We start from the raw sequence: 15,747 nt of genomic DNA, 5'->3' as shown, positions 1-15,747 counted from the left end.
GGTCACCAGTATCCCTGGCCTCTCTCCTGTAGGGGTCATTAGCATGACCCCCAACCTCTCACAGCCCCCGGCCCCGCCCCACAACTGAGAGCCTTGACAACGAAATGTCTCCAGACATGGACAATGTCCCTCAAGTGGCAAATGTGCTTCCACATGACAGTTAATCACCTAGAATAGTAAAAAACCTCATCCTTCTGCCATGGAGTGGTATGAGCCCTTTCTAGTGTTATGTTGCCACCTTTTCAGAGTTACCGATTAACTACTAGGAGTGAGCTAATGGGAATAGCAAAGGGCTATCAGTAACAAAGGTCATATGGTTTTTATCTACTTAAGTGATTATTCCAAACTGAAAATCTGATTCTATTAAATATTCTGATTATGTCTCAGTGGCTCTGCATCATCCGCAGGCTATAAAATAAAGCACTTATATTACCCATGAGGTATATAAAATGGTCAACTGTCTGGACCCTATCTCTCCAAAATCTTCCCTTATAGATTCTCTACAAATGTCAACTCTTGTCAGGTTCAACAATTTCTAAGTGTCCAGCAGAGCCAAACACAAGCTTCCATGCCACTGTATCATTCCACACTCTGGCACCTGATTCCTCCTCTAACTCAGCAAATCCTTCTGAACTTAACCGCTCATATTACCACCACAAGAAATTCTTAGGAATCTAGTATTTATTTATTCATTCACAATATTGCAAAAATAGTTGTTCACTAATCAGATTTCTTGGGAACTTTACCAGGTCACTTTGTTCCTCTCTGAATCCCTGGTACCTAAGAAAAGTACCTGTGTGCTTGGTAAGTGAATGAATTCTCACCTCACAGACAGGGCTCTGTGTATCACAAGGTTTTAAAACTCCCGAAACAAAAGTGTTTATTTCTCTTTACAAAAGCATAACCACTTTACTCTCTTAACAGGATTACTAAATCAGGAAAATACAATCATTTCTGCTATCAGGATAATAATTGTCTCTTGACGAGTTAGTGAAACAACAACCAAACATGGTGTTCAGACAACTGCTGTCAATAATGTCCCCAAAATACGAATAACACTTACTGTTTTTATGTTGACATTATTTTAGATCAAATATAGTCCCGATCAAAGGCAACGTTAAAAAGTGTTTTAAGTGCAATAACTTGATAAGTAGTCATGCAAAAAACTATTTCCCCTATGACTTAATCTTGTGCAGTAATTAATTCTACATCGCCTGGTGGTTAAGAGGTCAAAAGAAACCCTAAAATGCAGGAGAAATTTCTCAAGTTCTTCCTTAAACAGTGTACGGGAAGAACCAAGGAACGATACAATAATTATATGACAACATTCTGGCAACATCTAGCTTATGTCTTCTGTTCTAATCTCTCGAATTGGTTATACCTGAAAGAAAAACTAGAGGTCTTTTCCTCTTTGAAAGATGTAACAAGAATGAACTCAGTATCTTACCTCTTCAATCCCCTCAAGTTCATTTGAACTAAAGGCATTTTCTCTCATACTTACAACTCTGCTGGCCTCTCAAATTATGCTCCCTCCATTTGTCCTAAGAATTATCTTAATTGTACAATCTACAGTCTCAATACCTAGAAACAGGTGGGCTCAGTCACTCCTGTGTATGTGACACTAGGTCTACGTTTCAGAAGTCTGAGGTCCTAAAGTTCTGAATACTAATCCTCTTTAAGAGCATTTATTTGCCAAAGAAACGATGGTAGGAAGACTTAAACCATAATGCTAATTTATGACATAATTCAGAGCAAAATGTACCGAATGTTTTATGCTTCGATTTGTGCACATGCAGTTTCCTCTGCCTGGGCTATTCCTGCTCCTCTCATCCTATGTACTCGGCCTCACCTGGCTGCGAGCTCCTTGTTCTTCATTTCTCAGATGATCCCAAGGGGGTGCTCTCCACTGGGGGTAAACCACACTTTGTGATAATGCAATGCTTACTTATCTCTCTCATCTACGAATATCTGCTTATTTGTTCCTCTTCGGATTTATAGATATCTATGTAAACAAGTGTGCATGTGCACCTTATAAACCGTCTTATCACAGGCTCTGGCACTTAACACTTTCTAAGAAACTATGTTGAGAACATTCAACCTGACAGTTTCCTAGACCAGGGCTGGGGAAGAGCCTAAAAGACTGTTACAACGACGTTTCAAAGCACTACCTACAACTCTTTATTCTCACAGGTTTACATAAGCCTTTGGACTACAGGTGCTTGAAGAGAGCCAGCACGTCTTCTTTAAGACAACTAGGTTTTAAAAGCATAAAATAAGGAATTAAACCCAAACTACTGGAACCCGTTGCTAAAAGCTGCCGCCCTCATTGTCTACTCCCTTACCTGGGGCAGATTTTCACTAGCTCTTGAATCGTTAGGTTCCTGATGCTGATGATATTTTCCTTTCCAATCAGGAGAAGGCTTATCCGTATTATCTGAAAGTAAATCTTCAATTTTGTGCCTTGTCAAATATGGTGGAACTTCGGAGCTTTCTGGGTTTTCTTCCTTCTGATTTGTCTTTGACTTGTCGGCAACTATACTGAACACGTTTTCTTCTACAAGTTTCTGAAGAGTCGCACGAGATTTTATGGGGATTTTAAAGCTGATCTTTCTTCGTCTAGGCTCAAGCACTTTGTTGGAATTAGAATCCTGAGAAAATTCCTTTTTCTTGTCTTTCTCCAAGACGCAGCTTTCTGAGCTGTCTCTAAACTCACGGCATCCTTCGGTCTTGAGTTCCTGGCTAAGTAAAGGAGCCCACTTTTTTTCAGTCATCTGACTTTTGACTGTAGCTGTCACATCTTTTGCAATCTTTGGACTTCCAAGGTTTTTAAGTTCAAGTTTATCCTGAACATTTGTAAACTTGGTGTTCTTAAGTTTAAAATTTATGCATTTACTTATATTTGCTCTAGTTCCATTTGAAGTAGGGTTTTGTGAAATAATCTGATTATCATTGGAGCATGATGTTTCTTGGAGCTGAACAGGTCCTTGAGATAAACTGGTTCTTGATCTCTTTCTTAAAATATCAGATATTACACTGAATCTGTAAAATAGCACAGAAACCTAGATTATATGACATATATACATAATGTTGCTCTGTATTTTGAAGAGGACATGACACAACTGGACTGATACTAACTTCAGAAAAAGTAAGAAATGGCGACGTTAAAAATAAGTGGAAACAAAGCAACAAAAAGAAAACAAAACCAATGACAAAAAAGAGAAACGCCTGTAAATAGTTCAAGTCTGTTTGTTGACCTTGGATAGTGTTCTTTAATTTTCTCTTTAATGCTCTGTCTTGTTTTTGTGCATATTATTATCTCTGCAGGTCTACCTAGATAAGAAAGCAGGATAAACAATCTGGAGGAGAAAACAAGGGGACCGATGGTTCCAGGTTGACATGAGAGAGGGGAAGGTAGGGGAAAGGAAGTGGTGTTAACAAACCCAGGGACAAGGGAACAAGTGATCCAAAATTGGTGGTGTAAGGGTATAAGAGGCCTGGTAGGGCTTGATCAAGGGCAACGCAACCAAGAGGAATTACTCAAACCCAAACGATGGTTAAGCATGATGGTGGGACAGGATGAGAGAAAAGGGAAATAGAGGCAAGAACTAGGAGGCAAAGGGTGTTTATAGGTCTAAATACAGGCATGTGCATATGTAAATATATTTATATATGAGGATGGGGAAATAGATCTATGTCCATATATTTATAGGTTTAGTAGTAAGGTAGCAGATGAACATTGGGCCTCTACTCAAGTACTCCCTCAATGCAAGAAGAGTTTGTTCTATAAAACTGGAATTCTGTGATGCTCACCTTCCTGACACGATTGCTGAAGAAAAAGCGGGTACATAAGCAAATGTGGTGAAGAAAGCTGATGGTATCCGGTTATCAAAAGATACAGCACCTGGGGCCTTAAATGCTTGAAGGTAAACAAGCAACCATCTAGCTCAGAAGCAAGAAAGCCCACATGGAAGAAGCACACCAGCTTGTGTGATCATGAGGTGTCAATAGATCAGGCATCAAAGAACAAACAAAAATCTTATCATTGTAAATAAGGGGCAGTGCAGAGTGGGGACCCAAAGCCCCATCTGTAGGCAACTGGACACCCCCTACAGAAGGATCGCAGGGAGGAGACGAGTCAGTCAGCATGCAGTATAGCAACAATTAAGCATACAACTTTCCTCTACTTCCTAAATGCTCCCCCCCTCCCCCTACTATCATGATCTACCTTATAAATCTGGCTAGACCACTGGTACAGATAGGAACTAGAAACACAGGGAATCCAGGGCGGATGATCCCTTCAGGACCAGTGCTGAGAGTGGCGATACTGGGAGGGTGGAGGGAGAGCGGTGAGGAAAGGGGAAATCGATTACAAGGATCTATATATAACCTCCTCCCTGGGGGATGGAAACAGAAAAGTTGGTGAAGGGAGACATCAGACAGTGACATGACAACATAATAATAATTTATAAATTATCAAGCACTCATGAGGGACAGGGTGGGAAGGGAGAGGATAAAACAAGAAGCTGATGTCAAGGACTCAAGTAGAAAGCAAATGTTTTGAGAATGATGAGGGTAACAAATGTGCTTTACACAATAGATGAATATATGAATTGTGATGAGTTGCAAGAGCCCCCAATAACATGATTTTTTTTTAAAAGTGGAAAAGATTACTCAACAAACAATTTTGAAATAAATGGTTATTTAGGACAAAAAATGTATAGCTGTATACTTTAGCATACCATAAATTCCAAATTAATGGATTAAACATGTGTCAATGACTATTATTGCTGCTACATTGGGCAGCACTAATAATATTAAGCCATTAAAAATCCAAATGAAAAAAGTTACCATGTGATTTCTTAAGGGAGCACTTTTGCAAGTATGAGTAATGTAATCACATATGAAAATAGCAATAGTACATATGTGACTATTTACTTTAAAACTTCAGCCCAATGATGGAAACAGATTGAGGTAGCAATTGTACATTCTACTTGACATGTCTGAAATTTGGAATTATAGTATATATGTATTAAATCCCAACTCACAATTTTTTAAAAGTCAACCTATTAAAAATACAATTTTTAAAACTCAGAGATATTTGACCGTTTACTAGCCTCAAAACATTATAAGCCCATCTAAGACTAAGACTCCTGAATAGGACTGAAAGTCAATGAAAGAGAAAATAGAACTGGCTAATAAACACTTGGGGAAAAATAAAGTTTTACTTCCATAATAATAGAAGCTAGTTATAGCAGCAACATACCACTATCTTCTTTTGCACCAGCAAACGCGTTTTAAATAGCATTAAACATTGGCCAATAAAGCTCAACACCAAACCAATTCCAATGATTTGAACCTCTGTGTGTAACAGAGTAAACTGTTCTGTAGGATTTTCTTGGCTTTACAGAACTAAATCCTCAGGCCTTCCCTATACAGCACTGGGTGAACGTGAACCACCAACCTTTGAGTTAGTAGTATCTGAGGTTAAACTGCTTGTACCATACAAAGGCGTTCAATACTGGCAAAGGGCGGCAAAGCAGGTTCTCTCATATGCTGCTGGTGGAAATGCAAAATTATATAACTGTTCCAGAAAGAAATGTGGCAATGGAAGTTAGGAGTTCTAAAAATGTTCATATTCTTTAACTTGTCAGTATTCCTTTATTAGAAATCTATGCCAAAGTTTAACAAATCAGAATTATATAAAAAGAAATTCAGTACAGAATTATATATAATAGCAAGAACTCCAGTACAAACTAATTTAAAGGTTTTTAAAAAGCAAAGGAAACAATCAAGTGTTCATAAAAGATGTGATTAGGTCAATTTCCAGTATATGCAGTTGGCTCCATTTCGTGATCTGGTGCAATCACCCTTCCCATGTATATTGTAAATCCGAACCTCTTTGTATTCATGATGCAGAGCTGGTGCAGGTGTATTTTGAGCCACAGCCCTGTGGGCATGACCCAAGTCAAACTCGTAAAAGTCCTACCTATCCCACCCTTACTCTGATATATGTGGTATTTCCTTGAGGGTGTGACCTATATTCAATACAGATCTGTCTGTCTAGAGAAGGACAGAGGAGAAACAGAGACAGAGAGGCCAATGTTCTGGTAAGGCTGAAGATCCCGCAGCTGGCTTATTATTGGACCTCCAGCACCTGGAACTTGAGATAGGAGCATTTCATGGATCAACCTGTTTATTTTGGAACTCACCAGCTTCCTCAGCCTTGTGAGCCAAAAGTCTTGATGTCTGACGTACGGTCACATGAGTTAGGAAAAACCTCTGTCTGGCCTGATCCTTGACCAACATATCTGGGATTTGCCACTGCCACAACTGTGTGAGCCACAAAGTAAGTTGTATGTCCTTACATGGGATTAAAAAAGTTCATATAAAAAGTCCATTATCTTTCATCCCATTTTTCCATGACCTTCTTGAAAACCTCGTGATGTGGGTGTCTGTCACTAGCTTTGCCTCCCGAAGACAACAGGATGGCCATTTCTAATTATGTCTATAAAATGTTTTCAACCCAATGACTATATAGTCTTATATTAAAGAGAAAGCAAGCTGGAAGTTTTAACTGGATCTTAAATATTCTCAGAATATTTTCATACTCCTATTTTATACAGGCTTCGCACAAAGCATAACTATAGTCTTAAGAATTTCAACAAAAATATCCTATCAATGTGAACGAGGGGAAGGGTGGAGTGGAGATACAAAGCTCATCTATAGACGATTGGACATCTCCTTACAGAAGGGACCCAGGAAGAGATGAGCCAGTCAGGGTGCAGTATAATGCAGATAAAACATACAACTTTCCTCCAGTTCTTTAATGCTTCCCCCCCCCGCCCCCCACTATCATGACCCCAATTCTACCTAACAAATCCAGCGAGACCCAGCCATGTACATGGGTACAGATCAGAGCTGGAAACACAGGGAATCCAGGACAGATGAACCTCTCAGGACCAATAATGAGAGTAGCAATTCCAGGAGGGGAAGAGGAAGGGGCGGTAGGCAGGAAGGGGGAACAGATCACAATGATCGACATATAACACAGCCTCTCTGGGCGACGGACAACAGAAAAGTGAGTGAAAGGAGACATTGGTCGGTATCAGACATGAAAAAAATAATAATGTATAAATTATCAAGGGATCATGAGGGAGGGAGAGTAGGAGGGGGGGAAATGAACCGATACCAAGGGTTCAAGGAGAAAGAAAATGTGAAAATGATGGTAGCATATGTATAAATATGCTTGACACAAAGGATGGATGTAATGGATTGTGATAAGAGCTGTAGTAGCCCCCAACAAAGGATGGATGTAATGGATTGTGATAAGAGCTGTAGTAGCCCCCAATAAAATAAGCTTAGATTTTAAAGGCACAGATTTATGTTAAACACACATCAACTACTTCGTATCCTGAACATCAAAGTTAAAAATCATAATTCTACTCATGTGGAATAGTACAATCCTTGATGGAATTTCAGAACTAGAAAAACATAAAATTTTGTCAAAAATTTCACTCCAATTAAATTATTTTAATAACATCAACTCAACTCATTAGCATACAATCCATTGTGACTCTTAGTGATCCCATAGAACAGGGGTCCTCAAACTACAGCCCGCACCACACACAGCCCGCCAAGGACATTTATCCAGCCTGCCAGGTGTTTTTGCCGCTGCTGCCTGTCCTGCTTAGCAGCCGACTCATCCAGTTGTATAGGAATATGTTCATAGTTTTTTTTTAAACTATAATCCGGCCCTCCAATGGTCTGAGGGACAGTGAACTGGCCTTCCATCTAAAAAGTTTGAGGACCCCTGCTAGCAAGGTAGAACTGTCCCTTTGTGTTCCCAACACTGTAACTCTTTTGTTTTTTCCTGCTTTGAAATAATTTTTATTGTGAACTAGCTGGGGTTTTATACTTGACATTATTAATTTTCTAGTCAGCAATGTAAGTCTTTTATCAATCCCTAGTAACTTGTAACTCTCCATCTCCTATAACCCCCTCTGAGATAACAATTGTGCTACCACACATGGGCAGTGGGCTCTTTAGAGGCAAGAAGAGCAACACTTCTTCAGACACAGTGTGGGCATATTGTCGAGAGGAGCCAGTCCATGGGAAGGACAACAGACGTGGTAGAGAAGCAGAACAGCACCAAAGAGTAAAGTGCTCACCGAGAGGGATGACACAATGGCTTCAACCATGGTCACAAGCACAGGAGCAATCCTGACGATGGTGCGACATTGTGCGGGGTGGGTTTCCTTGTTGTTCAAAGGATGCTACGGTTGGCCCACTTGATGGTATCTACCAAGCACACTGAGAAGAATGCCTTCACCTCTCTGGAACCAAGGTTGAGAAGAAGTGAAGGTTTGGGGCCCTGCTCTCAATCCTTTACGATTGATTGAATGGGAACTGAAAGGAAAAGCAGCATCCTGCCTCAATCAAATTCTTCAAATGTGGAATTTGAGCATTCCTCAAATGGAAATTTCTCAATCTCTCTTGACCTGCTGTACTCTCTGTGATGGGACACTATCTATGAGAGTGCCACAAAGTCTTGTCAATACAGCGAAGATTCAAATTTGCTCACCTACCACTACTGAAGAAACGGGAAAATTCTAGCAACCACTCCATTTTGAAATGAACCAACCATGTAGTCACAAAGCATAGATAATTTATGATTTCGGAACGAGAAATCTGGGAACAGAGAGGAAGGGAAAAAGAAGTTACAAAATACAGTCTTGATGACAGAAAGATCTGGAAATCACAGGATAGATTTTCCAAGGACAATGATTTCTTCACCACATACCTTTTTTTAACAACACAATGAGCAGTCATGCACGTAGACGTGTACTGACGAAATTCACAGAAATCAAATCGGTTACATTTGTGGGAAGTGTTTTACAGAGGAAAAAAGAGACTCTAATCCCAAATATAAATTAAGGAAGATATTTACTCAGTCTTTAAGGACACAAGGCAACCCACAGCCAGAACCACATGATCTGGATGAGGGATGCCATTAACATGAATCAGTCATGATGGAATCTGAGGATTCATAATCAGGATGTTAACTTCATTTAGGCCTGCAATACAGGAAACTATCACAAATTCATGACTGGTAGCTGCTCATTAATTGCAAAAGGAGAAAGACTATGGACCCTATAACAAGGCAAAATAGGGTCACATACTTTATGTTCCATAGAGCTTAGAAGACTTGTCCTTCCCAGGACTACACAACCTCTATTACCACCAAGGACACACCCAGGCATGTCCCTGGTAGGGATTGATCAATGGCAATGTAACCGAGAAATTACTGAAACCCAAATGAAGGCTGACTGAACATGATAGTGGGACAAGAGTAAAGTAAAATGAAATAGAGGAAAGAATTAGGAGTCAAAGGGAATTTATAGAGTTCTAAATACAGGCATGTACATATGTAAATATATTAATATAGGATGATGGGGAAATAGATTTACGTGCATATATTTATAGGTTTTGTATTAAGGTAGCGGATGGGCATTGGGCCTCCACTCAACGCATGTACACTTTGTTCTATTAAATTGGCATTCCATGATGCTCACCTTCCCGACATGATCACTGAAGTCAAAATGGGCACATAAGCAAATGTGGTGAAGAAAGCTGATGGTGCCCAGTTATCAAAGGATATAGCACCTGGGGTTTTAAAGGCTTGAAGATAAACAAGAGGCCATCTAGCTCAGAAGCAACAAAGCCCACATGGAAGAAGCACACCAGCCTGTGCGATCACGAAGTGTCGAAGGGGTCAAGTATCAGGCATCAAAGGACAAAAAATCCTAACATTGTAAATGAGGGGGAGTGCAGATCGGGGACCGAAAGCTCAACTGTAGGCAACTGGTCGTCCCCTTACAGAAAGGTCTCAGAGAGAAGCCTAGTTAGTCAGAGTGCAGTGTAACAAGTATGAAACACAACTTTCCTCTAGCTCTTACCTATCATGATCCCAATTCTACCTGACAAATCCTGCTAGACAGAAGATGTACACTGGTACAGACAGGAACCTGAAACACAGGGAATTCAGGACAGATGATCTGATCCCTTCAGGACCAGTGGTGAGAGTGGTGACAGCGGTTGGTGGAGGGTAGGTAGGGTTTAAAGGGGGAACCAATTATAAGGGTCTACATATAACCTCCTCCCTGTGGGATGGACAACAGAAAAGCAGGTGAAGGGAGAAATCAGACAGTGTAAGATATGACAAAATAATCATTTATAAATTATCATGGGTTCATGAGGGAGAAGCAGAGAAGGAGGGAACAAAATGAGGAGCTGATACCAAGGGCTCCAGTAGAAAGCAAATGTTTTGAGAATGATGAGGGCAACAATTGTACAAATGTGCTTGACAATGTATGTATGGATGGATCGTGATAAGAGATGTACGAGCCCCCAATAAAATGATAAAAAAAAGGACAATGATGTTAGAAAGAATTTATCACAAAACAGATCAAAGCAACAAGGAATCTTCTCAGAAGGATAAAATTCCAAGACAAACAGAAATCAATTCAGAAGCAGCTGAATTTGTCTGTTTTTCAGGAAACAATAATTTGCTTGGGAAGAACTTTGACTTAAAGATATAAGGTATTTTAATTCATTCCATAATCCCTATTTTTAAGGAAACCTGGATCTTACCAAGTAAACTGCTATCACAGTAGATATTTAAGAACCTAATTTACCCTCAGCTGGTTGCAAGTAGGTCTTTCACCTCAAAGTTCACTGAAATTTTTATCAAAAAAAACTGCATAAATTAACAAAAAATAACTTTCACTGTTCATCATTATTCCCCAACTTCTCTTACTGTAGCCACTTTCTGATTGACAGGCACAGTATTCGAACTCTCTCAATGCAATGCGCTGCACAATCTCATCAGAGGCACTATGGAACCAGTTTAGATAAAACACGTATCTCTTCCATCAGAATATGGTGCCAAAATGATATGCCAAAGTCAAATCAAAGTTAAAATAGACATTTTGGTCAACTTTTAAATTATTTCATACCTATTCTTACACTTAAGGTAACATTAGACAATTCAATAGTCATAATGAAGGTACTAGAGTATTTATTTACACGCAAAGCAACACTAAGAATGTTCAGAAAGATTTTTCCCAGCATAACTAGTTAGAGTCACAATTCTAAGGCGAAACATACCAAAGAAAAGAAGAATTTACCTTTTGAGTTCTTGTCTTCTTTTAGGATCAGAATAGAGAATACCTGTTTGATCTGGTTTCTGAAATAAAAAACATCATTTATAAAACACAAATTGTGTAAGTACAGGTAAGGGAATGGAAGGCAGTATTTTTCCCATCCCCATATGTTGGCAATAAGTTTGGCATAATAATTTACTTAATCCTTCCGATTAACTTGTGATAGAAATTTGTATATCTACATTTTGCAGCTAAAAACAGTAAATTATCTTGTGGTTAGTACCCCAACACTTAATCTACTACACACCTACTCACTGCCATCAAGTCATTTCAGTCTCACAGCGACCTCCTGTGGGTTTCTGAGACTGTCACTGTTTACAGGAACTGCCGACCGTACAGACTCCCGACCAACACATAACCTCTGCACCACCAGAACTCCACAGAGCTAAGTATCTAGCTCAATGTCACAGGTACTCAGTAGCCAGTAGCCTTATAATGATTAGAAGCTAGACCTGTCTGATTCTTTTCTACTCTACCATCGCATCTCTCAAGTACTCAGGAGATAAAGGAGTAACCTCAAGAAAGACAAGAAAGATATAGTCTCTGTCCTAAAGAGCTTAAATCAAAATACCCACTGCAAGCAAATTGAGTTCGACTTTTAAGAATCCTATGGATTCATCTTTTCTCCCAGAGGCGGTGGATTTGAACTACCAACCCTGCCTGAAATTAGTAATCCAATGTCTAAACAACAGCACCATGAGAGCTCCTTTGAAAGAGCTGAATGGTGTTACTGTGATGCCAGTTGGGTTCAGAAAATCCTCCAGGCTCATATAGATAACATGAAAGGGCACTTTGGACAATTAACTAGTCAAAGGATGTGCCTAATCAGTAAACTGGAAAAGAACACTCCCACCTTATTCCCTGCCAGCCCTTCTTTTTGAAGATATTTGCCAGCTACAGACCCTGATCCTTAATAGGTTCCAACCGGGTCTGGGAGCATGCTCTAAGAAAGTGATTCTGGCCTCAAACTCTTGAACATGAAGACTCAAGCCAAGGAACCAGAATTCATCAGAACTACATAATGTGACGGAGTAATTTTGAAACCCTTAATCCAATATCCTTTTTCTATGGACTCCCAGCTTGGTCTCACCCCTCCAATGTTTAACCTAAATCATATTTAAATCTACATCTTCCATCTTGATAATCTTGGTCATCAATACTCCATCCCAAGACCCTTCTTCAAAGAGTAGCTTTTTCCTACTTAAACCAGGCACAAGAGCATGCGCATACAGCAGGGCCCTATAACTCATCACTGGAGGGACACACTTAAATCAGACCCACCACCCTCCCATAGTCTATTATTCAACCCAGTGGTTCTTGTGGAGAACATCTGGGGAAATGACTCAACAGCCAATCTTCTGTTAATGGACAAAACCTGGTTAGAGGGTAGCAAGGGTGGTAAAGAGTCTGAATCCCACAAGTCTATGAGGCTAAGCGACCTTGGTATGCCAAATCCAGGGACCCCATGCTGCAGACATTAAAATCCCCTTTCTGTTTCTGTTGCACCTAGTGTCTGCTTGATTTCAATTGACTGAGAATGGCAGGCACCAGTAGGTGGGCAACAATTTCGGAAGCAAAGACTTTATAGACCACTTCCCATGCCGATCTGTAACGCAGCCTCGTTCATAACGCAGCCTTTCATGATTAATGCATAGCACTTCCTCAAGGTTTTACAGGTGTGTAATACCCCCTTGTCCCATAGGCTTAAAAACTCAATCTCTTTGTTCAGAAAGGCAATGCTGTGAAAGTGAGTTTGTTCTAAGAAATAAAAACTTTGCTACGCACATCTGCCAGCCTGTAAGTTATTCGTAACTGAGAGTAGGTGGAGACCCACCAAGTCTAATAAAACTGGTATGATAAAGAGTCTGGTAAGAAAAGATTGAAGGAGTTTATCTTCCTTCCATTCACAATCAATTCTCTTAAGATTACTACATGAGAGCTCTTTAATGTTTTGAAAGGAAGGATGTCACACTTTGAGGTATAAGGTGTGCCTAACTGAGGCCATGGTGTTTTTAACTGCTTCTACGCATGTAAAAATTGAACACTGAAGAGGAAGAAGAACTGATACATTTGAATTACAGTGCTGGTGAAGAATATTGCAAATACCATGGACTGCTAAAAGAACAGATCAATCTGTCTTAGAAAAACCAGAATGCTCCTTAAAAGGGAGGATGGCAAGACTCTCTCGAATATGGACATATTACAGGAAAGATCCGTTCCTGGAATAGGACATCATGCTTGGTAAAGTAGAACAGCAAAAAGAGCAAGACCCTTGACAAGATGGATCAACAGTGGCTGCAGCGATAGGCTCAAGCCTAACAATTGGATGGTGCAGGCGCTGGCTGTGCTTCTTGCTGTTGTACATAGTGTCACTGTGAGTCAGAACCGACTTAAAGGCACCTAACAACAAATGAGGGCTAAATAAAGATAAACACAAATAACCAACTGAATACGAACATGACTACGTGTCAAAGAGGCAATGTTACCTAACACCTCAAGACAGCAGCAGTCTAGAGGGAAAAAGTGAACAAAATATTCAATAATGAGAAGGATATTCTAGGCTAAGAATGCTTAGCCAGTCTAAGAAGGTAGAGATGATACACATCAAGTAAGCAGAAAGAATATTAGAGCCAAATTAGAAAAACACAGGAACGCTTTCATGGAAGGAGGGGGAAAATTAACTCTGACCAAATTTATGGGAGTCTTGAATGACGAACTAAAGTTAGAGAAGAAAAAAATATATTGGGAGGAAACGTGAAATCTAGGAACCATACATACTCGTGTAAAAGCTTTCAGCACATTTTTTTGTGCTGAAAAACTAGGGTTCGGCTTATACACAAGTCAGTGGTAAGCCCTGCCCAAGGTAATGGGACAAGCACTGGTTATCTCGTAGATGATTGCCGTTTCTCCGTTGTTCAAAGGCCCCGACACTGCAGGGCTTTGAATGTTCCTTTATTCACATCAAACCAATCAGCCTATGACATGGACGGCTCCATTTCGCAGAAGCACCCGTAGTGATTCACTTATGCCAGCAGCTGAGTGGTAAGGATGTGTCTGTGGCTGCGCTCCGTCTCTCCCCTCTGTTCTCTGTGTTAATTCACATCCTGCATCCCCCACCCCCCAGCCCGCACGGACTCCCCCAACTCTTCCTGGCTAACACGTAGAGTGGGGGGAGTTATTACCATGAACTTTCTTTTTCAAAGTCTTGTTTTTTTATCCTATTAGAAATGGATACTCCCCCTCTCACTCCTCTCCTACTTCCACCTCCATCAAGAGGGGCTGAGAGGGGCTCCGCAGAATCCAGCCCAGGAGAGTTGCTCAGAGGGAAATTCAACGCCACTGGATCGCATGAGGTGCATCATAAAGATAAGTAGGCACAGATCCACGGGATTTTGAGGGGCTGGGGGCTTTTGGCTTACCTCAGTGGAAGCCGGCTGGGGTTCGACCCTAGTCCAGCTGCCGGATCTGCCCAAGCCGGGACCATTTGGAGCCTGTAGCAGGGCTTGGTCTCAGCACAGCCAGTTTTCCCCTACCTGCCTCAGGGCAGGGACAGGACGCTTGCAGATCCATCGGCAGGGATCGGGGTTCAACTACATTGTTGCTTCTGTTTGCATCTCTGCTCTATATTCCCACACAGCCTTGGAGGGCTGCGCAGGGGCTTTTTTAAGGCACAGCCGCAGCCGCGCCGCATGGTCTGAGCAGGGACTAAACCCAAAGCCCTACAGCTCCACAGGCAGGGATCAAGCTTCGGCTACACTGCGGGCGTCTGTTAACATCTCTGCTCTCTGTCCCCCCACTTCTCTGGGGGCTGCTGAGCAGTTTTCTTGTGATCCTTTTGGGGCTCAGCTGCGAACTACCGCTGGGGCTTGGGGCAGGGAGTAAGCCCTTGCAGATCCACAGGCAGGGAGTGGGACTCAGCTACATAGTTTCTTTTGCTTCCCTCGCTCCCCTGTACCCCTGCACAGTCTAGTCTCACTTTTTTATTTTTCTCCCCCCCCCCCTTGTTCCTGCCCTGCTCTCTCACACTCCATTGTGGACTTACAGGCACTCCCATTGCCCTAGGGCATTTGCGCCTGGGTCACGCCCAGCTAGGTGAGCTCCACCCTGCATAGCTAGCCCAAGGCTAGGGTAAGGCCTGCTTGCTCTCCAGGGGATACTCCTCAGACTTCTCACCAGGGAGTTCCTGCCTGTGTACCTGGGGACATAAGGCAGCTCAGGCAACACTTATCACTATTCAAACCAATAGCGGGAACTTCAGCCCAGCCTCTTCATCACTGGGGCAGGCAGTCGACCTGCCATCTGGGGCACTCCCCTGATAGGGAAGCCACAGGAAGATAAAGTGGTAGGTTAATCCCATAGCAAAATCAGCTGTAGGCAGATCGAAGAAGCATTCCTGTAAGTCTTCCAGAGAGAGACTAGAAAATGGCACCTGGCCCCTCAAAAACAACTCAACGCAAACAGCCATCACCCCCAACGACCTCAACGAAAAAATAGGAGAAACAAAAGACGAAGGCAGAAGATGTCC

The 15,747-nt window shown here is 41.4% G+C and overlaps 1 protein-coding gene across 1 annotated transcript in view; it reads right to left on the bottom strand.

Moving 5' to 3' along the window:
* SWT1 (SWT1 RNA endoribonuclease homolog) overlaps nucleotides 1–15,747 on the bottom strand; it is a 112,852-nt gene that overhangs the window by 80,782 nt on the left and 16,323 nt on the right. Inside the window, exons 5-6 of the mRNA XM_075528386.1 lie at nucleotides 11,187–11,245; nucleotides 2,343–3,039 (exon numbers count right to left, since the gene is read on the bottom strand). Of these exons, the coding sequence (XP_075384501.1) occupies nucleotides 2,343–3,039; nucleotides 11,187–11,245 (756 nt within the window). The remainder of the gene's footprint in view (nucleotides 1–2,342; nucleotides 3,040–11,186; nucleotides 11,246–15,747) is intronic.

Source organism: Tenrec ecaudatus, chromosome 1 (assembly GCF_050624435.1).
Source record: "Tenrec ecaudatus isolate mTenEca1 chromosome 1, mTenEca1.hap1, whole genome shotgun sequence".
In the NCBI taxonomy this organism is placed as follows: domain Eukaryota; kingdom Metazoa; phylum Chordata; class Mammalia; order Afrosoricida; family Tenrecidae; genus Tenrec; species Tenrec ecaudatus.
Note: the sequence above shows the minus strand (reverse complement) of the source record. Positions and strands in the feature narration are given on the sequence as shown.